Raw genomic sequence first — 26,057 nt, forward strand, 5'->3', positions numbered from 1 at the left:
GGGAAGGGAAGGGAAGGGAAGGGAAGGGAAGGGAAGGGAAGGGAACTCTTCATTTGTTGGCCAGGGGTTTCTGACAGTCTATAATTCATCCTTTCTTGCAAGTGGCTTCCTTCTCGCTGGCTCAGTTTGTCTGTGTTTAGGATACTCAGGATGAAGTAAGAGAATATGCAAGGATTCTGCTCTTGTTCTCAGAGATTCCTGGGCCTGTGGCTGTAGCTGTAGCACTGTGAATCCTGGAGATGCTCGTGTATTCAGTGTTTCGTTCTCCACTTAACTTTCCTCTGGTATTCATTTACAAATGATTGGTCATTTGCAACAAACCATTGGGTTTCTGATCTTTTGTTAGTTTTCAGGTGAGCAACACCTGGTGATTTGTCTTTCAGATCACTGGTTTACTCCTGTTAGAGTCTACCCAAGAGTCTGAGATTCTCACACTACTACTATGTACACACATCTCAATCTTCTTTGTTTTCCTTGCTAGGGTCTCTGGCAGACTCATCAGCTATTTTAAATTTCTTTCTGAATTCCAATGTACTCTTTGGTTCTGTCTATTTCTCTCAAGACCCAAAGGGCCAGACAATGCATATATTTCCCTCCCCTTGTTTTCTGGAGACTGTGGAGAATAGACATTAAGGCACAGACACTGTTACAATACCCCAAAGCTTTACCCGTGACCACCACAGTGTTCTGAGTCTTCTCATATGGTATCCAGCCAAATCTGTCCTGACAGCAAGTGCTTCATCTCCCCAGTGACCTTTAGATCTAGGGCAAGTTGATGGCATGAGGGTCCCAGTTTACAATGGGTTTTAAAGCGGACAGATATGAAGTTGCCGCAGTAACTATTAGGACATGAGTGATACTATGTCACTGTGCCTCCACGAGAACCGAGGATTCATGGTAGAGTACCAAAGACATTGTCTTGTTTTATGCTTCACATACTCAGTATCTCTGCTGCTCACACCTCCTGCCCAGTAGGACCCAACATGTGGAAAACAGCTAAGAGCTCAATTGCTGAAATCCTTCCAGCCACCCCTAGCAGAGGCTAGAATGGGGACACAGATGCAAAGCTACTCTCATGTGACCTGAGGAACGCACTGCCGTCATGACTCTACCAACCAGGCAGTAAGCAACTAAGGTGGGTCCCATTCATAAGAGAATTGTGCACATCGGAAAGAGTACTAATTACTCCCACTGACAAATATGGAGCCCCTTACTGGCTCGGACCTTTGCCTCATAATAGCATCCATATTGGCTTGTTGTTTGATGTTCCACCCACCCACTTTCTCAGAGAGGAGGTTGATCCATGTTTTCCAAGTACTCATTAAGACAGAGGGAGTTTATGCTGGATGGACAGTGCCTCGCTAGACCTGGACTTCCAAATGAAAGTCTTGCTCTAGGGAAATAGTAAATACATGAATGGACATAGCTGGTAAATGTGGTAGTGCCATAGTGAATGGACAAGGGGACAAAGCTAGGCAGACCACATTACTTTGCTTCTTAACCAGACATGACAGCTCATATCTATAATATCAGCACGAGGGCATTGGCCTAAGTTTGAGACCAGTTTAGCCTACACTGTGAGTTCTAGGCCAGGCTGAGCTTCAGAGTAGATTCCTGTGTCAAAAGACAAAAGGAAAAACAAAAGAAATTGATTTCTTTACACTGCAGGTGAATGACCTACTTATGGCAACAGGAATGTCTGAGTGAGTCTTATATACAGTTTTGTGACCGCAGAGAAGCAGGGTAATAACACTTCACTTTTGAAAGTGTGAAGGTTCACAGTGCATTACCAAATAACCTCCCAAGTCCACATAAGTTTAGATCCCACAGAACAAGTGGCCACATAAAGTTCACACATTCACTGGAATATCTGGTACCCAAGCCTCAACAGGAGGCTGCCACCACAAGTCAGAAGCCATCACAGCTTGAGAGTTTTAGTTGAATGCCAACTATGGCTTATACTTGTTAGGTACCTGTGGGCACAGGTCTGAGGATGAGCTAGAAACCACAGTGATACTAACTTGGCCTTCAGCAAACTAGAGTACCTGACTGCAGGTCTGACACAGTGAAGGCAGCACCACTTCAGGGCCAAAAGAGCTGTGGGCATCATTGACCCCAGCAAGGATCACCTGGTACCTTTTGTGGGATGGCCAAATGCCTGGTGGGCAGCGCTTCATGCTGAACATGTACACAGCAGCCTCTGCAGTGCTGAAGAGACGGCAGAAGCACAGGAATGCACAGACTGCCACAGCAGACGCAGCTCTCCCATCCTACAGTGAAGAAACACTTCTTTTACACATAGGCCCATACACAGAAAGGATGAGGACTCACAACAGCTCCTATAAACCTAACTATCTACGTGGCTAAGGGAAGGAGCTAATGCTAGGTTTGTTTAGGATACATTTAGGAACATATATAAATGTGCTTCATGCAATGAGAATTCAGAGCCCAGAAGATAACAGAGTCATTAGCAAAGTCTACAGGCCAACCTCCCGGTCAGCTTCAAGTCGGCCTTCTAGCCTCACCATGTTCAATCCCTTCCCCGAGACCTCTTATCATCTCCTTTCTCTACACTTGTGTTACTGAGAACCGAGCCTAGGACCTCTTACATGCTAGCTAAGCGCTGTACTCCCAGTGCTCTTTCACTTAGTAAGAGTCAGGCTCTGACTACGTTGTTTAGGCTGACATTTACCTTGTGATCCTTCCGCCTCAGCTTCCCAAGTAGCTGAGATTACCAGCCAGTATTACCAGGTCCATCGTACTCATCATTACACTTGTGCCAGATGTGGTGGTACATGCCATCAACTCCAGCACTTGGAAAACTGAGGCAGATGAATCTCTGTGGGTTAGAAGCCAGCCTGATCTACATAGTGAGTTCCAGAAAAGCCAGACCATATCTCAAAAAGTCAAAACACAGTTGCAGTAAAGCAGAGCTGAGCCCTGAGTGTACTTCCTGTTGGATGTCACACTGTGTGCAAGGTATCCAAGTCTTTCTCCCTCATTATGTAGTTAAGAAAACTTAAGGTAAAAATTCCAAGATTCTGGCAATGCTGGATGTGCTGCTTGGATCACCAGAAAAGAGCCCTTATGAGTGCTACTCATTCCATGGAAGCAGGAACCACCAGGGAGGGGTCTGTGTCCATCAAGCCCAAAGCTCCAAGCACAGAGGTCTTCCTCTGGCTAGTGTTCCCTCATCATACCCAGGACCAATGCTGCTTTGGTTCAGTATATACATCTAACACAACTCACCATGCAATGCACAACACAGACGTTCCTGTGGTCTTCCCGGAGCCAGGCATGCATGTTCCTACATAGAGTATACAAACTGTGGAGATGTGGTGCCCGTCTGACTGCCCAGCCACACTCAGTGACCTGTAGGGGAAAAAGTCCACTCAGCTAAGTTTCTGCACAGTCCCAGGAACCTGGCTGGCATATCCACAGGGTCACTTTGTCTTTGCCTGCAACACTGTTCATTTTAAAAACAACTTTCTCTTTAACCTCTGTGTGCCCATGTACATGCATACACACAAGTGCCACAGAGCATATGTATGTGGAGGACAGAGGGAAACTAATAAGAGTTGATTCTCTCCTTCCACCGCTATGTGAGCCTGACAGAATGAACTTGGTTGTCAGGCTTGACAGCAGATACCTTTAGCCTCCCCCTCTTCCCGTCCCCAAATTGTCCTTTTTGCCTGATTCTATAAATGTGGTGGCCTGAAACTCTGAGCATCTTCCTCAGCTGGGGTTCTCATTTGACATCCCTCTTAGCTAGGAGTGACCTGTGCCATAGGAGTGTTTCACTGATGCTGCACAAAGAACTACCTTTCCTGTGCCAAGGGGAGAAAGACACCCTAGTTTCTTGGGAAGCAAAACTCTTCTCAAGGTTTCTCTCTCTCTTTCTCTCTGTGTGTGTGTGTGCATACGCATGCACACATAGTGTAACGGTTCCTTTAAACTCTGGGATATCTCCACCCCTGGCCACACCTCAAGCCCTAGCCTCTCTGGCAGCTGCTATGGTCAGCTTCCTGCAGCTGCCTGGCACTGTCCACATCAGCCTAGTGCAGCTCCATCACTTAAAACTGTACTTAAGTGGGGAAAATGGCTCAAATCATAAAAGAAGAGTTCAAGGCCACTTACCCGGTTGTGAAACTTGGAAGCCCGGTATATCCTTGGAGAAAGGTTGTAGACAGCATAATGTCCTGGATGCTTAGCATCCAGAAACATTCGCACATCCTCTATATTGTTTTTGATCGCAGACTCCACACCTTCTGCTGGGAATGACATCACTGAAACAAAGTAGGCCAAAGTTAGACACTAGGGGATTGCCCTCTTGGGCTGGGCTAACCTCCCAGCCAGGTAGCTGGCCAAACATAGGCTCTTCTCATCCTCTTAAAGTCTCCCATCCTATGTAGTGGGATGTATATAAACTGCAGTATGGGAAACATTACAAAGTTAACTACAGATGTCTGGGAGAGCTTCGCAGTTACCTGATATACACCATGGTCTTTAGGAACACCAGCTTTTCTCATTACAGTTTGCCTAGACTACCTCGTTTTTAAATGTATATGGTCCTACCATTACTCTCTCTGTATCCTCAGAGTTCCAGTCACACCAGAAGCTGACACTGGCCTTGTCTTTTTCACTGACCAGGAAATATACTCAATATATGTAACCTACCCTCCACACTTGGGGTAATTCTCCAGGTCAAACCTCAGACGGATCCATGGCTATCAAAGAAGCTAAAGAGGCACCTTGCACCTTGGCTACTTCCACTGATCCTTTGTCTACATCCCCTACAGATGTCTATCATCCAATTAGACATACCTGCAATCCTGGATGTGACGTAAGATATGTCCAGATCACCCTTTGCATAGCTGGAACAGAAAGAACACTCAATTGGAATGGAAAACACTTAGCTATAAAAACTTTAAGAGGAGCCTACGTCCTAGAATACTGAGGTAACCTTGCTTACAGGTTGTATCCTCTACGTAGTGTGCATGTGCATGTCTTGTGTAAGCTGACAACCAATGAAAAGTGGAATAAAAGCAGAAGAGAGCAGCCCAGGGAAAAGCTTCAGCCATCTTTTGCTTTCTGAAGTGTTCTCCAACGCAAAAACATTGAGGGCTGATCCTGACAAACAGTAACTAAAGCAGAACAGTAAGTAGCATCAGCCACTGATTCCACTGCTCCAGGGGACTGGATAAGAACGCAAGAGAGCACACCCTGTGCCCTATGAAGATCCGAAAGGAGACAGAAGACACTGCTGGAAGGGAAAAAAAGACATCCCAAATGAGCAAGATATATTACTGCTCATGGCCACCAAAAAGTCTTAGAAACCAATTCCCTAAGTTGGTTTACACAACTGAAAAAAATATAGATCAAAATCTAACTAACTTTGCAAGAACTTGGCAAACTTATTCTACAATTCCTCTCAAAAAAACAGTTATGCCAGAACAGCCAAGTTTCCTTGGAAAGGAGGGAGATGGGTGTGTGTGTGTGTGTGGGTGAACATTGTTGCATAAGTATTTTCAGTACTACACTATAGCTGGGCAGTGAAGTCAGACAGGAAAGTCAGAGACAGAGCTGAGGTAGGCACACCTGGCATCAGCAGAGTCACTATGGGGCCATTACAGAGAGCCAGGTGGAAAAAAGAACAGACATACACTGTACATTCACTAATGTAAAATCTGATTAAGGCAATCTTAACACCTTAAAATGTCATTTGAACCTGTGTAAGTCAGGTTCACTTCAGTTACACAGGACTCCCTGAGGCATAAACCAGGATGTACTAAAATGCAGCCTTATCTGGTGCTAACATTTCTGTGGCGAAAGGCAGTTAAACAGACAAGTCACAGATCAGAACTAACTAGTTCTAATCTATTTCTTCACAAAAACAATTAATAACCCAATAGTATCCAAGATACCAGATATCAGTGATATTTGTCTTTAAATACAGCACTCTGAAGGCAGAGACAGATTTCTGATCTCTGTGATCAAGGCCAGCCTTGTCTACATAGTGACTTTCCAATCAATCAGGGCCATAAAGGTAAAGAGTTGCAGGTTGCAAATATGCAGCAAATGGTGGCATGAAAACAACCTAGCTGTCCCTCAAGGAAGACAAGTGTGCCCAGCATCAGGTCAGGTATAGGAAAGCAAACCTAAGACACTTGGTACACAACGGGTACTGAGTATCACTTAGGGCTCTACACAGTATACCTTAACCTCTGATCCACTTAAGAAAAATCCAGGGACCCTGACAGTTCAACTCTGGGCACAGGTGCAAGGGTATACGAATTAGAGTTGTACTCAGCAGAGACAAGAGTAACCCAGACCGTGGCTTCTAAGACATCCAGCAGCTTCAGGTAACCAAGACAACCTGAAGTGACCAGTTCTGCCACCTGTCACCAAACTCGGGCATCTTCATTGATATAGTCAAAACATGATGGTGTTTGCTGCTACATGTAAGTCAATTTAATAAACATAGGAGTTTATGGAACTCTTATCAGCCATGTCTACTCTAATCCACAGGCTATATGCAGCCTCAAAGATAGTTATGAATAAAGCTCGACACAAGAATCATAAACTTACTTAAAACATCACAAGTTGCTTCAGTTTTAAAGTTTATTATAGCTAATAGTTGTAAGAAAGAGGGCCATGCCATTTGAGTTAGGCATGGAGGTCAGGAATATGGCAGACAAGCAGTCATATGGTGGGAACTGAAGCCTTTGAAAAAGTGAAAAAAGCCCAAAAAGTACTACAGAAAGCTTTGGAAAACATCTGAAAGTAGGAAAGAAGGAAAAGTATGCCTAAGTCTATATTCAGAAAGATGGGCAGACCCAAGAGAACCAAACGGTGACATTGGAGTAACTGCCTCATTAGACCTTTTGCAATGTGGACTAAATAACTAATTGGATTATTGGCTTTTCTGTCATGAGACAGTCATTATCGGACTATCTGGACTATAGCCTGTAAATCAATCTAATAAACCCCATATATAAATATATAATATATATCCTATCAGCTCTATTCCTTTAAAGAACCCTAATACAGAGATCATATCACAATATCAAAAGTTTGGACATGCCTAGTGGTTTAAGCATATATTCCACACAGAAGGCACATGCATATGCATGTTCACATATCTGTATTTCCAAAATGTAGCACATTCATGTGCACTCCTCCATTGGCACAGGCACACATATACAACTGCTAAGGCTACAAACATAAAACCAACAACAACATCAACAAAAAAGGGAAGGATGTTTCACCAACCCAAGGAGTTTGGGGAGCACAAATACTATGATCCAATGGTGCTTACTACAGCAGCAGGCATCCTTGGGCAGTAGGAGCATCCATACTGACAAGAGCCAGTGAGACTGGCCAGGTATCTCAGTCACAGCTACCTCTAGAAAAGCTGATAGAGCAATCTTCAACACAGTGCTTCAACTCACTATCGCTTTGGGGCCATTCATTTGAAGCACATATTCACACCCACTGTGGGTCAGGTCTGATAGTGACTGACTTCTAATAATGAGAATAGGCAGGAACTGCTCTGCAACTGCTTCATTTATTTGATACCAAAGAAAAAGAATAGTGCTATCATGACAGATACTGGCAGAGCTAAGGAGATCATGAGGTGATGCTGTACAAAGCTATCAGGTCCCAGGGACAGGGGTCTCAGACTTGTGATTGTTAGATTTTGGTTTTGTCTTGTTTTGTTTGTTTGTTTGGGTTTTTTTTTGTTTTTGTTTGTTTGTTTTGTCAACCTGAAAGAAGCTGTAGTTATCTGTAAAGAGGAGAACTCAATTAAGGAAATGCCTCCATAAGACTAGCCTATGGGCAGGTGGTCCTGGGCTACATAAGAAAGCAGGTTGAGCAAGCCACAGAAAGAAGTCAGTAAGCAGCATTTCTCTATGGCCTCTGTATCAGTTCCTACCTCCAGAGCTTCTTGCTTTGAGTTCCTATCTTGGCTTCCCTTGATGATGATGAACTTAAACCTAAAAGCCAAAGTAAGTCCACTCTTCTCTACACTGGTTTTGGTCAGTGTTTTATCACAGCAACAGAAAACGAGCTAAGGCAAGGCTCCAGGTTCAAGTCTAACAGACAGTGGGGATATAACACTATGTTGGGGAGTCCCCACACAGGCGAAGAACAGGACAGGACAGGATAGGACAGGGTAGTCCTCACACTTACTCGTACTTACTTAGCCACAGACTGGATGACCTTGGAGGAAGTATCCTTGAGGTTGGTGAAGAGCCGTTCAGTCCCACCCCGCAGGATATCAAGAAACCCACCGTAGGGCTGGTCATACTCTGCCAGAGCCAAAACTATAGGAAAGAGCCAAAGTAGGTCAAGAGTATGCTCCCAAGAAGCTCCACTGCTTCCCCTAACTTCCTCCAACCCACCAGTGAACTGTCTTTCCCATTAGCAGGTGCTAACCTGTTGTTTCCAGCCATTTCAGAAATCTAAAGGGCCGATGGAGGCAAAGAAGGCTATGTGAAAACATGTCAGACCAAGCTTCTGCCTGGAACTGTACCAACTATGGAACACAATTTCAAGGTGGTAACTGCAGGACATGATACCCTTCCCAAAGTGAGTGCAGGTGAAGCCCACAAAAGTGGACTCTGAGACCACAGAATGTGGTGGTAGAGCTAACACATGTTACTTAGGCTTTCAACAGCCCCACAATGAACCCACATAGTATGATGCAAAAGTAGACACCCCAGAACCTGCTCCTCATGGTCCACAACTGTACCACACATGCTAGGCACACAGAGTAAGGACCTGAAGTACCAAGACACTGGGGTAGCCAACCACAGGAGACAAGAGCCTTCTCTCTAGGAAGCAAAGATCCAGAGACGGATTCAAGCTAGCACTTGACATCTCAAAAAAGGAAACTAAGGACAATCAGTCCATGAACATCTTTCTGTTTCAGAATCCTCCTTTCCTTCATTAGTGCTCTCAAGGCAGCCAGTCTTCATGAGATAAAAGGACATTGTTTTATGGCTTGGTTCTCTCAAACTAGCAGAAACAGTCCTCAACCCTTCCCACTGCACCCCAGCTCCTATGACCCCTTCTCTTCTCCTTCTTTCCTCCTAATAGACACCTCTAGTGTTCTGTGACCTTAAGGAATCATCTGCTGACCTTGTCTAAAGTAGAGTTGGCTTTCATGCTCAATTTCTGGGACATACTCTAGAGTGAAAAGGTATCTTCCCTTAAGAAGGATTATTTCCATAGACTTTGAACTATGCAGATGTTCAAGACACAGTGTAGACTACAGAGGAGCTAGAGACCATGGTCAACCATGCCTGGAAGACTTATCCCATTTTATCCTAAATGGTAGGTGAGTTAATACTTGCTTTGAGAAGTGCTAATATAACTCCTATGGGACAGTGATAACTGGTGGCTGCAGGCTGGTCTGTCCTGGATCTTGCTTTAACAACCCTTCGGTTGATCTGAGTGAAAATACCCTGTCAAATTCTGCATTCTATCCTGAGTATATGGCTCAAAAGATCTGAGTACAACAGAATGGTAGAGCCAATACCAGATAAAAACCCCACAGGAACAGGGTTTTGATATCTGCTCTGATGCATATTGAGTACCTAGTAAATAATAGTAGACATCCTTGTAGGGAAAGTACAGTGGGTAGGTTGGGGCACTTACCTCCACTGCTGTTCACGGGGCCCCCACAAGGTGGTTGTGCTCGGGAAGGACCTGAGTTTCCATAGCCACCATTCTGCTCCAGCAGCTATAAGATTCAAAAACATGGCGACAGCTTCATACAAAAGCCAAAGCTAGTTTACAACTGTACTTAGCATTGTGCCCTCAGCTGATGAACAAGCTAAATGGGCAAACCTCTATCTGCTTAACTCTAACATGCAAGGAAAGTGAGTTCTTAGAAGTCTGGGCAGGACTAGAAGAAAACAAATAAAACTTCCATTCACAGCTCTAAAACAACATTCAGGGTTCATGGTAACCTAAGAAGTGATAATTACTTAAATGTTAACACCCTTATCTTTATCAAGACATAGCTAAACCTTTATGGACATAGAATCTGTTCTTCATATTCATTTCCTCCTATTCTACCATCTTGAGCAAATGTATCAAGTGTGTAGCCCAGAACCCTAACACCTATGGTTCTAGTGATGTGTGGGCTCCTCCAACAACTCCTTGGACCAAGCCTGCATTATTCTTTGAACTCAACCCACAGTGCATACTGTCTAAGGAGCTGGTTAGCCCAGAGAACATGTTCACGGGCTCCATAAACACTACAATCATAAAACTCTTGGTGTCTTCACTAGCCAGCAACACTTCTCTGACACCCTATGAAGAACAAGGCCCTCAGTTCTGTTTCCTGCCTTCCTGTGGTCCCCAAGACAGCTAGCAAACACTTCGGTAAAAGCCCAAAGGTAACAGACAAGGCCCCAGGCAGCCCTGCCATAAAGCAACTCCCAACCCCAAATGACTTTGTCTCTCTGACCCATTACCATCATCCAGATTTTCAAAGAAATTTGTCAAAAACATCCCTACCATCTACCTGCCATCTTCAGAACACCCAAATTCTTAAAACATATCCTGTTCCTAGTTTTGGGATCTCCCTAATGCCAACAGAAAGGATATTATCAGCAGGTTTCCCTAAAGGAATAACAGACCTCTTCTACCCACTGCTTCTGAAGATCCCTATGCTCGGATGAGGACTCGGACCAGTATCTCTAAGATGCCCTTTTTCTGCATTCGACCCTAACCCTTTAGCAGCACAGACCTTAGTCACCCTGCTAACTAGTCCAACATCAACAGCCCTTAGGAAGCTCTGCTTCCAGGGGTGAAAAGACCAACAAACAGGAAGCAGACAAAACCAGAACCAGATATCCAGTCTCTGCAGGTTGATTCAGAGAAGGCCTCACGTCAGGAATTACCCAGAAGGTAGGACCACAGACTCTGGCCTGAGCCATGAGCTATCACAGCAAAATGAATATGAATGTTGAACTCCTAGACATGCTCAGAAACTTGCCTGGGCCCTGAGAGTGTGGGCTAGACTTGTGGCTGCTTTAAGAAGTAGTCTTGGGGCTGGAGAGATGGCTCAGCGGTTAAGAGCACTAGCTGCCCTTCCAGAGGTCCTGAGTTCAATTCCCAGCAACCACATGGTGGCTCACAACCATCTGTAATGGGATCTGACGCCCTCATCTGGTCTGAAGACAGCTACAGTGTCTTCTACATAAAATAAATAAATCTTTAAAAAAAAAAAAAAAAGTATTCCTGGCCACAATGCTTTCTTGGACTTCCTGCTTTTCCCAAATACATACAACCATAGGGTGCCTCAGTCCAACAGCCCATAAGGCAGAGTACTGTCAGCAACTATGTGCACTGGACCTGTGTTGAGCCTGGGGATGATTGCAACCACGAAGCCATGGCTGGTGCATGACCGTCAAAACTGTGACATGTACGTAGATAGTAACAATCATCATCTGACCCAGAAAACAAAACAAACAAACAAAAACCAGACCAGACAGTATGACAGAATGACCCTTTTGGCTCATCTGGGTGAGCTTGTCCAGAGTTCAAGACCACCTGAGCCAGGACCCACAGGAGTGCTTGGTGTGGTAGCCCTGAGCCTGTGAGGATCCGTGACTTCAATTAGACCAGATGAAGACATCCGGCTAATGCCAAGAAATCATAGTACCTCAAAGGCCTAGGCATGAACAGTATAGCCTCATGATGTCCTCACCTCTGTGATGGGAGCTTTGGGGTTCACATTCCTAGCTGCTGCAATCTCCTGCAGTTGCCGGACCACTTCAGCAATGGACAGCCTCTCCTCTGGGTTGACCTTTAGCATGGCACCTATGGCAAAGCAGCAGTGTAGGTTAGTCCCTTATCACCTACAGCTGTGGGACTAGGCTGGACAGCACCTCCTGCTACTGCAGAGTTTCAGAACAAAGATCACACTTTATCCACAGAGCTGACTTCAGAAGCAAAGGAGAGAATGACAGAGTGATGACCAGAGAAATTAAACATGTCTATCAGCAGTGGCCACTTAGAATACCATAAGCTTATCAAGAGGTTGGGCAAGTGGGCAACTCTATGAAAAAGCACCCATTAGAATGCTATCAGAACAGCAACGATAGAGGCAAATGTGGACCTGCATAGCCAATGGGTGAGCAGCACCTAAAACCCAACAGGGAAGTTCATCTCAAGTTTCTGCATCAAGCAAATTCATAACAGGAACTTACGAATAAGGTCATGGAAGACTGTGTAACGAGTGTCATTCACAGGAATGGAATACTTCCCATTGACTATCCGAAGTTTTGCTCCATCCTCAAAAGGATGCTGCCGAAAACACAGCAGGTATAAGATACAGCCCAGTGCCTGTGGGGGAAAGAGATGAGAGAACGGTGTAAGAAACAGGGTAAAGACTGAATGAGAAAATGCAAGAGGAACCAAGGCTGAGTGCTGAGAGTGGGGAGGAACCGTGCAAGGAAAAAAGGGCACAGGCTCAACAGGGACCGGCAGGGAAGGAGGGACCCAGAGGACAAGGTCACCAGCAGAGGGGTATAAAAGAGCTGCCCCTTCTTAGTGACCTTGAAGGGCACCAATCAGGCTGTTGTCCTTTGTTGGTTATAACTTAAAAAAATTCCAACCTAGGGCGTTAAGAGGTAGTTGAATGGTTAAGAGTACATACTGTTCTTCTAGAACCCAAGTTTGGCTCCCTGCACCCATGCTTGGTTCTCACAACCACCTGTAACTCCAGTTCCAATGAGATTTAATGCCTCTGGCCTCCTTGGCACCAGCACTTAAATGCACACACCTACCCACAGGTATATACATAGACATAATTTAAAATTTAAAAAGTCAACCTAGCAAGATGGGCCAGTGACAGCAATTCCTTCCATGGGAAGATTCCCACCTTTTCCAACATAAAGAACTTTCTAGGTCACAGCAATAAATCCTATGCTATTGCTATTCAAATCAAAAGACTCCATTCAAAAGTATACAGTTCCTACTCAAAAACAGGTTTGTAGATGGGTAAGCACCCTAAGGACCTTACCACACAAGGGCACAGCAGACACCAATGATGAGCTCCATGCAGATAAGTCACAGCTTTTTATTGGGCAGTGTGAAGGGCATGGAGGCAAACTGGGAATTTCCACAGGACTGACCCGTTCTTGTGGTTTGTTCTAATTACCACACCCACCAATGTGAACAGGGGGTGCTGAGGGATTGGGGTTGTATACAAAGGCAGTAGCATTATACAGATACCTAGATGAACCTAGAGGGGTCGCGTTGTGTGCTGAGAATACTCTCGGGGGCTGATGTCCCTGTCCCTAAGAAAATGATGGTTCTGGTCAAAGCAAGGAAGGCACAATGTAAAACAGGTATCATGTGTGAAATAGTATTTTTGGTATTGTTCTATTTTTTACCACACAAGTCCTAAAATCCTTGGAATTTTCTAAATAATTGCTAGCCAGATGGGGCAGGTCATGAGAAAGACCAAGACAAAATTGGGATCAGAGGCCTCAACCTCTGGAAGGGCAGAGAAAACAACAGTTAAGCTGATTGCCCCTGCCCAATGTTGTACTCAATCATGAGGTCTCCATAAAATACAGTACCAAGATTCTCCTGAGCTCTTAAGATAGCTGAGCAGATACAGGATCTCAGAGGGGAGTATACCTTGGTAGAGTAGTGAGGCTCCCATCTGGTCTCCTAACAGGCTCTATGACTCCTTCCATCATATCAGTTATAATATCATTAATTACCATTAATGATATTATATAATATAAAAGTAGTAAATACTCATAATTGTGTCCCTAAGCTTTATGAGCTGTTATAGGAAGTTAAGCAAGACACAGGAGGGGCTTGTAGGAAGCTAGGCTCGTTCGTAGTCAGTCAGAAGCACAGGCAAAACAACCTGTGACTGCTACAGAAGGGGTGGACATAGGCATGCTGGACTAAGCTTCACCCTGTGGTAGCATGAAACCACATCTGGCAAATAGATTCATCAACTTATTAGCAATGGCTTGGCCTAAGAATGCCCCTGGGGTGTTCTCTTGGGATCTGACTGCTTACTGTCCATGGAGACAGATCTTCTGAGGTCACATAGGTCTCTTGTGTCAACTGTACTGGTGTGAAAGGAAAGTGGCTGCCTGTGACAGATGAGGCGATAGTCCCAGAGAGAGCATTGCATATCCTTGCAGAGACATCCTTGGGTCTAGAACTAAAGACTCCAGAAGTAGAACAGGAACGGAAATGGTCTGTGTTGCATATGATATCTTTGCAGACGCAAAGTCATACACTGTTACTCTATCTGCTCTGTTTTTATTTTGTTGTTGTTTGTTTTGTTTTTTTAAGATTTATTAACTTATGTGTATGACTGTTTTTGCTTTAATGTATATCTGTGTACCATGTGCATGCCTTGTGCCCCTGGAAGTCATAGATGATTTGTGAGCACTGGGACTTGAACCTGGGTCCTTTAAAAGAGCACCAAGTGTTTATAACCTCTCCAGCTCCCCCTCCAATTGCTCTGTTAATTCACCTCTTCTAGAAGCAGTCACAAGTGATACTTGAGAAAATCAAGGTGAAGAGCAGGGAAAAAAGAGAAGGAAGCCGATAAGACATGAGGGCCTACGACAGACAAGCTGGAGGCTTCTGCAGCTCATGACGTGAGCTACCTGACCAGACAACCGCAAGAGAAGCACTTAGGTCTCACCCAGATATCCTGCTTTTCGCCAATGGGGAAGTTGGAATACAGGTCTACAATTTCTGGTGTTCTGTACATGGGTGTGGTGTTCCTTGTAATCTGAAGAAAACACAAATATTTCAAAGTAAGTTATACATAAGCATTATTTTTTTGTTTTACACAAGAGGCCCTACAACTTTCTAAGCTCTCTACTAAAGGCTAGCAGCAGTGACTTTTCCTCCCACTGTGTTCTGGAGGGACCTCTGCTCACTCACCTGGTCACACAACGCTGCACCACCATGTTCCTTACGGAGGTAATCTCTCATTTCACGCAGGAGTAACGAAAAGAATCAAGCCAAAACATTCCCCCACTGGGCTATTTTATGCCTTCAAGGGAATCATGTTGTGCCTGGCATGAGAAGTCTACTTCAAAGTGACCAAAGAGGCAAGCTTACATGAGAGGCACTATTCTAATGAGCAAATAGAAGTATTGTACCAGAAGAAGCCTCCAGATGAGTTCTACTGGGAGAAATAAGTCTGTATAGCCCAAGAATAATGGAATCTGTCAGCTGGTCATGTTTAAAAACTGAGAGACAGGAGCAAGAGGTTAGTCAGTAAAGTGCTTTGTTGTACAAAAATCAAGACCTGAATTTGATCCCTAGAGCACACAAAGAAAAAGCTGGTATGGTGGCAGGGACTTGTAGTCCCAGTGCTAGGAAGACAGAGACAGACAGATCTCTGGGGCTTGCTGGCCATCCAGCTTAACCCAATTAGTGAGTTCCAGGCCAATGAGACCTTGTCTCAAAGGACAAGGGGGATGGCTCCTAAGGATAACTCCTGAATTTGTCCTTTGGTCCCCATATATATATATATATATATATAAGTATGCACACATGTGCACTCACCTATACATGTATATACATACAAAACTGAGACCTGCTAGGTCCCCCCAAGAAATAGACTCATGTGGGAAATTAACAGCAGACTCATATAACAACCTCCAGACTATGATTTAAACAAGAGTAAGCCAACATGCTTTACACACTGCAGAAAGACAGGCACCAAGGCCTCAGACAGGCAATGGCTTCTTATTCAGTGGAAGATGCAAGCCAGTAGAAAGCCAACATGAGAGGCCTCTCTAAGGATGACAAAGAAATCTATGCAAGATACAGTTCCAACCAGAGCCTGCAGGAATTCAAGAGACAGAATGAGATCAGGTGAAGAATGGACCAAAGGTCAGGCTAGAGGCAATGTGGAGTGCACTGTGACCAACAAGGGGCCAACACCAAGCCATAAACTATGACCATATACATAGCATGTGAGATGTACTTTCATTAGAAAGTTGATTTTCATATACTTTAAGGCACTGACACCTCAATCCAGCAAGCTCATTCCCTGCCAGGTGTCCACTCTGAAGAGCCATCTGATACAAGGACACAAGGTGTTTGTTTATGTAAACCTGTTGATGCTATAACACACTGAAAACAGCTTATGCGACAGATACATAGATGAAGGCACATACAGTGAATGCAAGCAGCTACAGAAACCAAGTAAACTGAGTGAACTAAGGCAGAGCCCAGGAATCAGAAAATAAACAAGATCCCAAAAAGGGCTCGACAGGGTCAGAGAAAAGGGAATGCTAGCTCTGCTGACTCTGGATTAAAAGGATTAGGAAGGAAAATACTAAATAAAGGAGGCTAAGATTGCTGTTGTGAAAAGAGGCATATGATAATTGTTCTGGAAATTCTATTAAGTAAACTCCAATATACTTCAAATGAGTAAGGACCACACTGAAGAGAAAACAGTTCCAGGAAGTTCTGGACACTATGTCTATTCAGCACATAGGACTTGGGAACAGAAGAAGTCAAACCAACCCCAAACTTCCAGTAGATTCTTTGGTGAAAGATCCCAAGGCTGACCAGGAAACAGTCAGACTCTTAATAGGCTGGTTCTCACTCAAGACACACGGGGTAGAAGTGCCGCACAGATGTGTAGTCACTACTCTTAAGAATAGATGTGTGCTCATCTGCACAGCTACATGCCTGGAACAAGTGAGTACATCTACTTAGAAGGCTTGGACACAAGGGCTCAACACTCATCAGTACACTTGTGATCAGACCAGAGTCTCATTCCAAGGAAGCAATGCTTCTCAAACAAGATCCTGATCCCAGGGCCAGGGCATGGGAGGCACGTGCTCACCTAAAACCTCCTGCATCATAAAAATACAAGTGCTCCAAAATGATGGTGTATCAGTCTGCTTCCCATTGCTAATATTGTAATACTGACGACTGCGTAAACTATGAGAAAGGAGGTTTCTTTGGGTTAATAATTCTGGTCAAGAGCCAATATATGATGGCAGTCTTTTTTATCTGGAATTATCCCAAGGCGGTTCAGGGACCAACCACATAGACAGAAGTAATGTACATGTGTCTTTTGGTCTCTTTTTTGGAAAGCTACCAAAATTCAAACACTGGGCTCCATCCTGATGACCTTATCTAATGTTAATCCTTTCTAGAAGGGTGGATTTCTAAACATTGTAACTGATGTAAGTAAGATTCCACAGTATGAATACTTCATAATGAGGATTAAGCTGAGAGTAAGTTTGTAGCAAACAAATCACACTAAAACCATATCAGACAGAAACTGTCAAAAGAATTCAAGAGCCTCGTGAAACAAATCTGGGACATTTTCCCACCAAAATAAAGACATATTGAATCATGACCATGGGAAAAATGGTATCTAAGTCCTTATAGATAACAAATACATGAGCAGGTTCTGGGGCCCCCCTCTTCAGTGATGGGCAGAGCACTACAGCCAGTAGCAGACAGCACGATGGGTTAGGAAGAATCATCACCAGTGAAGCAGACTTTCAGGACACCAGAAACTAGGAGGAATAGCCAAGGTCTACACACAGTAGACAGACATAATGAAGGGAATGCAGGGCTCTATCCATACATCATAGTTAGGCAGGACACTGGAAAAGGATAACAGCAAAAGAACTGGACTGCACTGAGGATCCAAATAAACACTGACCGGAATGGTTTCTACCATAGTGGTGGTGGCTTGATAACTCTGACACACTGAAAACCGAATCATACACAATGGGCTGCGAATTGGGTCAAACACTGCACAGAAAGGGCAGTCTTCCTAAGCTCTGGCCAGTATTCCTCTTAGGCTTCAAACTCTAACAGTGGCTGAGAATGAAACCTCACACAGAACTCAGCAGGATCTTTGCAAATGTGAGGATCCACTTGGTCTAAAAAGCATGGCTCTGATGTGAGACCTCCAAGTTGCCCAGAAACCCTGACTTTTATAAGTTCTGTATCATGCTAAGCAATAAATATAAATGTCCCTGACAGGCATTAAACCAAAGTAGCTATGCCTTCTCCTGTGCAGCAGCAGCCCTAGGAAGCAAGTGCCCCCCCCCCTCCCCCGGGAAAGGCGATCTGGCAGCAGCTGATGGGCCAACATTTCAGAATCTGTAGCAAGAGTGTCCCCTTACCATCCTTACCTATCTTTACACTTTGGGACCTCTCTGCTGAGCACTGCTCTGTATTTGAGTAAGTTCTATGAAACGTCAGCCATCATGGAATTATATACACACTTTGAGGATACAGACTCTCTGCTGGGACAGAAGCCATGTGAACTAAGTTATGAGCCTCTTAATAAAAAAATGTTCCTACATAATTCTTTTGTACTAGGGACTGAATCCAGGAGCTCGCTCATGCTAAGCAAGCGTCCTCTCAATGAGCTTTGTTTTCCAAATTGCTGTTTAGAATGACAGACAAATTCTGGAGATGGTTGTACAACGACGTGAAAATCTTAATGCTACTGAAATCCCACGTGAAAAGTTAAAATAAAATTTGTTATACATATTTAAGTCAATAAAAATAATTCTAAGAAATTTAAAGGATGAATTCATTTAAAGGCCAGTTGATAAGAGGAACATGAGAGGAAATGGCTTCTCCAGTCTGTTTAATTCTGTGGCCCAAACAAGCAGGGTGCATCCAGGAAGTGGGGATGCTTCCAGGATACAGTGCCAGGGAGTCTGTAAAGAATATTTATTAAGCCAGGCATAGTGGCGCACGCCTTTAATCCCAGCACTTGGGAGGCAGAAGCAGGTGGATTTCTGAGTTCGAGGCCAGCCTGGTCTACAAAGTGAGTTCCAGAGCAACAGAGAAATCCTGTCTCGAAAAAAAAAAAAAAAAGAGTATTTATAAAGCCATACTCAGGCCTGTACCTGAAGACTCAGAGGCAATATAAGGAGCATGAGAGGGAAAGGAGCTGAGAACTACTTTCTAAGAGGACAGACTCACACGCACGCCTCACCTCTTCCTCCACCATGGCTCGCTTCTGGGCACTCCAGCTGTAGTCAGGATAATGGGAGATGGTTGTGGCACTGCCAAAGTCACACAGCTTAATGGTCCCCTGGTTACTAAGCAGTAAGTTTTCAACCTGAAAAATTCCAAAGGGTGGTTCTATGAACTGCGTGTGTACATGGAGCCTAAACCTCAGCAAAGACAAACAGGAATATTAGTCATGGTCAGTTCCTTACCAGGAGAACCCTCTGCACCAAGGTCCAGACTGCTGGTTGCTAGGAGATACTATAACATTTTTTTGAAGTTAAAACCACCCACCAAGCAAACATAACTTAATGAGAGACAATGAACCTTCAGAAAAGTCAAAAGACAAAAGAATAAAATATACTACTTATATCGGCATTAATGTATCATGAATTTAGTAATAAATCTACAAAGATAGATAAAAGACTTCCTGTCCAGAATGTCTTAAAATGACTGAGGTGGGTTTTTGTTTGTTTGAAATTGTTTTTAAAGACAGGATTTTACTATGTAGCCTTGGTTGGACAGGAACTTACTATGTACATCAGGCTGGCCCTGAACTCACAAAGACCTACTTGCCTATTTCCCAAATGCTGACATCAAAGGCATGAGCCACCACACCTAGCCAAATTTTAAATCCATGAGTCATAAAATCACATGCCATCCTAATTCCACTGCACAGCTTTTCTGGCATCCTGCTCCTCCTTCTAGGTACATTAAGCATCCTGTGCTTTCATCATCTGCATCACAGTAAAGTGTCCCAACACAGGTCAGCAGCCAGCCATTTACCATTCCTAATCTACCACTCTCCTGAAAGTCTATCTATCAACTATGCTGAAGAGCCATAGCAATTCTAATAAAATTCAGAGTTTTAGGGAAGTAGGAACCTACAGAATGAAAATGCAAACAAACCACATCTACTTGTAAGCTCTGTCAAGGTTGAAGTGTCTTTAATATCACAAGCTGGCAAAGGGTGGAAGTAAGGGAGCTAGTGTGTCTCAAGAATACCCAGGATTAGATGCCTGTGCCCTCTAATCACAGAGGACATTTGTACCATAGACAAGCCAGATGGACTGTCCTCAGGACACAGGCCAACCCAGTCAGCTACAAATAAGAGAAGTAAAACAGATGTGCTGTGTTGTCCACAGCAAAAAGATATGTAAGGAAAAAGCCCCATAATGTATGTTTCATCAGATGAGACTACACACACACACACACACACACACACACACACACACACAAACAAAAACAAAAAACAAAAACAAAACAAAAAATAGATGTATCTACACATAGCACTGGGTAAAAAAACCCAAAAAACAAAAAAACCAAAACAACAACAACAAAAAGGGACAGAAGGTACATTCAAATGACACCCACCATCACAGAAAACAAATTGTGAGTATCAACAAAACCAAGAACACAATAAGGAAAGCAGGCAGTGGCTGCTGCACAAGTAAGATATGCCAGATAAGAGGTGCATACACACACTGGTGTACCTGTTTCATAGCCAGCAGTGACTAGAGGTAGCTAGCTAGCCCTTGGAGCTCCTAATGTAGGAAGCTACAGGCATCACCTATACAAACAGCTCACTGGGCAAGTGACTGGTTCTCCGTTAAATTTATTCTTTATATTCTTTTTTCCTAACACACATTCACCACCACTACCAACAATAACATCACACTGTTTGCAAGTTTAAATAAGTAAGTATATGTATATTATGTATGCATTTATTTTGTGTAAAAGGGCGCAAATATGCTACAGCATTTGTGTGGAGGTCAGAGAACAACTTTTGAGAGCCAGTTCTCTCCTTTCACCACGTGGAACCTGGAAATCAAAGTTGCCAGGTGTGGTGGTATGAATAAGAATAGTCCCTACTGGCTCATATACTTGACAGCTTGGCCCCTAGTTGGTGGAACTGTTTTGGGATAGGTAGAAAGTGTGGTCTTGTTGAAGGAAGTGTTTCACTAGGGTTAGGCTTTGAGGTTTCAAAGGCCTATGTTATTCCCAGTCTCTTCCCCTCGCCCCCACCTATGCCTCCAACTTGAGGATCAGGATGTTAAGTAAGCTCTTAGCTACTGCTCCAGCACCATGTCTGCCTGCCTGCCTGCCTGTTGTCGTGCTTCCCATCATGATGGTCCCTCTGAAACACTAAGCAACCTTTCCAATTGAATGCTTTCTTTTTGGCCATGGTGTCTCTTCACAGCAACAGAAAAGTAACTAAGGCATCAGGCTTGGTAGAAAATGCTTTCACCTGCTAAGCCTCCTCACAAATCCAGTCTCAAATAATTAAAAAAATCACAATAGAGAAATGAGCACTAGGCTATGGCAATACAACCTTAAAGATTTTGTTCAAGAATATACTAGGAAGGGCAGGAGACATGGCTCAGTGGTTAAGAGAACTGCTTGAGGTCCTGAGTTCAATTTCCAGCAACTACACAGTAGATCATAAACATATATATATATATATATATATATATATATATATATATATAAAATAAGTCTTTTTAAAAAATAATTTATATTTAGTTTCGTTTATGTGCACTGCATCCATGTCTGTATGAGGCGCCAGATCCCAAAAAGTTGTGGGTTGCCATGTGGGTGCTGGGAATTAAACCCTGGCTCCCTGGAAAAGCAGCCCGTGTTTTAACCACTGAACCATTACTCCAACCCAATAAAATAAGTCTTTAAAAAAATTTTACAAACACACACACACACACACACACACACACACACACACACACACACACTCTTGTCTGGAGTTCCAGTGAGCTAAATATATTTTACAAAGGCAAAAGAATAGGGGGTGGGGAGCAAAATGAAAAGAAACTGAAAAATAAGGTGCTGGTAGCTATAACACTCAACTTCATTAACAACAGAAAAAGTGAAATAAATTCATAGGACTATACTCCTCAGCCAGGCTATACAAGTTATATACAGCAATTCAGATAGGCAGATGCCACCTTCAGCTAGGCTGTGGTACACTCAGCATCACCTGCAGTTGGAGATGCATAACAGAAGCCTTTCCACCTAAGTGATTCCCCACCAAGGTCAGAACTGTACCTGGATGTCCACAACTCTGTAAGAAAAGCAACTGGGAAGCTTAGCCTATCAGAATAATAGCTGAGCAGAAAGCACTGGGCTCTGATCAAGCACAAGGGGCACACAAACGAGTAGGGAGCTATCCCAAGGCAGGAGAACAGAGTGTGGAGACACAGTCGGCAATGCAGCCCAGCTGGTACCTTGAGATCTCTGTGGATGATGGGTGGTTTCTGCCTGTGCATGTGCTGCACTGCTCTGCATGTCTGGTAGAAGATCTTCAGAATGCTGTCGCAGGACAGAGGACCTTTACATTCAACTCTCCTGAGAAACTCCACCAGCTGTCCTAAAGGAGACAAGTGAATTTAGTCACCCTAGGGCTCAGAATGCTATACCCTACTTATTAATAGGTTTGGTCTACCTCTCTGTACAGCAGCCCAGGCAGGAGTGGCATTTCTAAGGCCTTAGTTGGGGTGCATACCCAATCAGTACCACTCCAGCCATTCCTTCAACTCCTGTAGGACGACAAATAAAAGGGTGGGAATGAGGACCATTCTTCCTCTAGAGTGAGTAGGGGCAGGAAAAGGCATAGAGCATCCCTGGGACAAAACAAGAAGCAAAAGCAATCATATGAAAAAGCCCTGAAGGCAGGAGAAAAGTTCTAACAGTTGAACAGAAGCAGTGACCAAGGTCTCTCAAAGAATGATCACAAAGGAGAAGCTCTAGGCTCGTCCACAGCACAGCACAGGCAGAGCAAAAACCCTGACCCTACTCCTCACCACAATTCAGAATTACATCATTCCCTGCTGGCAACTCCATTCTGGTTCCCAACTCTGGCAAGATGAGACCATTTCCTGCTCCTAACATACTTGATTCACAGAATCTACACAAACCTAAAGGAATCGGGGTCCTCCAAAGAACCAGGGACTCTGGTGAAACAGAAGCAGGCTCCAAGAGGAGCCTAAGCTCCATGTCAGACTGATCATAATGTTAATTTTAACCATGTTACTGGCTCACTCAATAGTTCATTCTTGAGTGATTAAGAGATTTTTATTGTTTCGAGACAGGATTTCAAAACTTGCCACCCTCATGCTTTAGCTTCCTGAGTGCTAGGATTATATGTGTATGCAACCTTAATAAGCCACAAGACAATTTTAAAATGTATTTATTTGGGGGTTGGAGAGAAAGCTCACAGTTAAGAACACCTATTGCTCTTGCAGAGGACTTGGGTTTGGTTCCTAGCACCCACATGATAGCTCACAACCATTCATAACTCCAGTTCTAGGAGAGCTAACATTCTAACTATCATGGGCACTAGGCACGCATATGTCTGTATACCATATACAGACAGACAGACAGGTGAAACCCTAATACACATAAAATTTTCTTTTTAATAAGTTTTTATTTCCTCTTAAAAATTTTTACTGCAGGTGTGAGTGACAATTGACACATGGAAATCAGAGGACGATTTACGGAAGTTGCCCTCTTTTTTTTTTTTAAACCATGTGTATCTCAAGGGTTGAATTCATAGCCGGGCATGGTGGCGCACGCCTTTAATCCCAGCACTTGGGAGGCCGAGGCAGGCAGATTTCTGAGTTCGAGGCCAGCCTGGTCTATAGAGTGAGTTCCCGGACAGCCAGGACTACACAGAGAAACCCTGTCTCGAAAAAACAAACAAAAAACAAACAAACAAACAAAAAGAGCTGAATTCAGATTGTCAAGTACAGCAGTAGATGCCTTTACCCCTGAGCCACCTCACAGGCCCTAAACAATGTTACTTTAAATTATGTGTGTGTGTAGATTTGTGCATATGAGTAACGGCATCTCGCTAAGGCCAGAAGGCGGCACTGGATGCCATAGAGTTAGAATTACAGGCAGTTGTGAGTTGCTTGACGTAGGTGCTAGGACTCAAACTGGGATCCTCTGCAATAGCAGCAATAACTCCTAACTGTGTAGCCATTCAACCTATACTTTTGAAATTTTTTATTTAAAGCCTCAAATTTGGGTAAGTAGCTGAGAATGACCTTAAATTCCTGATCCTTCTGTCTCTCCTCTTCCGTGGTAGAGTCACAGGTATATACACCTGATCCTTCTGTCTCTCCTCTTCCATGGTAGAGTCACAGGTATATACACCTGGTTTTTGCAGTGCTGAAAATAGGATTTATGCATGCTACCAACTTCCGTGTGAGAGTATTTAAAAAAAAATGTGACAGAGCAGAAACTGCTTTAAAAAAAACAAAAAAACAAAACAAAACAAAACAACAACAACAACAACAATAAAAACCTCTTATTTTATACAGAAAAAGTAGCCTATTTGGACAAAGGATGGATTAAGGGCTTCCAATGACTGTAACAGTAAAGATCAACTTAAAGAACAGGTCCATGACCCCACCTAGGACTTCAAAAATGCCTTTAGTAAATTCTGTACCTGCTACCATGAGGAGGAGGGATTCCCCAATTTCTCAGAGGTCCAGCAACTCTGCCCCAATCCAGGCAGGCCCTGTCTAATCTTTAAGCCAGAGGTGTCCATCTTTAAGCAAACTGTTGCTTATCTGTATCCTCCCTGGAACCTGGGAGACACCCTCCAAAGCATATGAGTTTGTACTGGTTAGTTTTTTGCCAACCTATTACAAGCTAGAGTCATCTAGGAAGAGGACTATGAATTTAAAAATTGTCTTCAGCAGCTTGTCTTGTAGGCAAGCCTGTGGGGCATTTTTTAAATTAGTGACTGATATGGGAGGATCCAGTCCATTGTGGGTGGTGCCACCCCGGTGAGATGGTTCTGGGTTATATAACAAACCAAGCCAATAAGCGACATTCCTCAGTGTGTTCAGCATCTAGTCCTGCCTCCAGGTTCCTGCCTTGAGTTATGGCACTGACTTCCTTCAGGGATGGAATGTGCCCTTTCCTGTTCAGGTTGCTTTCGGTCACTGTGTTTTATCTATCGATAGAGACTTACTAAGACATGGTAATGATTTTTGATTACCAAAAAGGAATTGCAGGAGTTGGTTGGTTCGGTGGGTTAACTGCTACACAAGTGTGAAGACCAGATTTAGATCCTTAGAACCCTAGGAAAAAAATGGGTGGATATAGCAGCCTGTGAAAAACATCCTAGTATACAATGGGTAGAAATGAAATCCCTAGAGCAAGCTGAGTGAGTCCTGGGTTCAATGAGAGACTTTAAAACCTCAATATGTAGGTTAGAAGAGTGTCTGAGGAGATACCAGATGCCAACTTCAAGCACATATACCCAAACACACATATAAACATGTATGTATATATACACTTATATATGTGAAAGAGAAAATGTAGCAGGTCGGACCTTTCTGACTCCCACATTACCCTGTTTAAAGACAGCACCTGAATCCACTCCTTTTACACCTCCACCACCTCAGAAAACAGAAAAGACAATGAACTGAGCTTCTCACAGATATTATCCATATCTTTCAAACCAAGATTTCCAAAAACCAAGATTTGCATCATTCAAAAGCTTTCTGATCTCATAAATGGCAAAGGAGGGAGGTCATAAATAGTAGCGTAGTCACCACTGCATAAGTTCTACCGTCACTACCGCCTATAGTGACTTCCTGGTTATCAGGTGGACTGCTGCAGTGCTGCAATGTCATTGTGCATGGTTTGATACTACACATAGCAGGCATCTACTGTGCCTTATTATATATTAGGGATGGGGGAACACTACCAGCACCAATACATGTTTGGTACAGTTAAGGTTTTAACAAGAAAAATACTTTCATAGGATCTATTTAATTCTTGCTTCTACCTCCTTCTTTTGCTTTTTCCCTTAATATTTTAAATTAAAATATATCCTCCTTCCCTTTTCTCCCTCTATTACCTCCTATGCCTGCTCCTTACTATGCCTCTGTCTACCCCTTACTCTAAAATTCCTAGCCTCATTATTATTACTATTACTATTATTATTTGTGTGTGTATACACTCATGTAAATACAACCTGTTAAATCTATTTAGTTTTGTTTGCTTATATGTGATTT

The 26,057-nt window shown here is 43.5% G+C and overlaps 1 protein-coding gene across 4 annotated transcripts in view; it reads right to left on the reverse strand.

The window, feature by feature from the left end:
- Positions 1-26,057, reverse strand: part of Gak (cyclin G associated kinase) — a 63,496-nt gene that overhangs the window by 28,318 nt on the left and 9,121 nt on the right. For all 4 annotated transcript variants that reach the window (XM_021161780.2, XM_021161777.2, XM_029477188.1 and 1 more), the window contains 11 exons: positions 22,251-22,393; positions 19,001-19,126; positions 14,702-14,791; positions 12,228-12,363; positions 11,726-11,838; positions 9,664-9,748; positions 8,204-8,327; positions 4,825-4,874; positions 4,138-4,286; positions 3,250-3,372; positions 2,137-2,270 (listed from right to left, as the gene is read on the reverse strand). In XM_021161780.2, coding sequence (XP_021017439.1) covers positions 2,137-2,270; positions 3,250-3,372; positions 4,138-4,286; positions 4,825-4,874; positions 8,204-8,327; positions 9,664-9,748; positions 11,726-11,838; positions 12,228-12,363; positions 14,702-14,791; positions 19,001-19,126; positions 22,251-22,292 — 1,172 coding nt within the window. In that variant the 5' untranslated portion in view covers positions 22,293-22,393. The remainder of the gene's footprint in view (positions 1-2,136; positions 2,271-3,249; positions 3,373-4,137; positions 4,287-4,824; positions 4,875-8,203; positions 8,328-9,663; positions 9,749-11,725; positions 11,839-12,227; positions 12,364-14,701; positions 14,792-19,000; positions 19,127-22,250; positions 22,394-26,057) is intronic.

This window comes from Mus caroli, chromosome 5, assembly GCF_900094665.2.
Source record: "Mus caroli chromosome 5, CAROLI_EIJ_v1.1, whole genome shotgun sequence".
NCBI classification, from domain to species: Eukaryota; Metazoa; Chordata; class Mammalia; order Rodentia; family Muridae; genus Mus; species Mus caroli.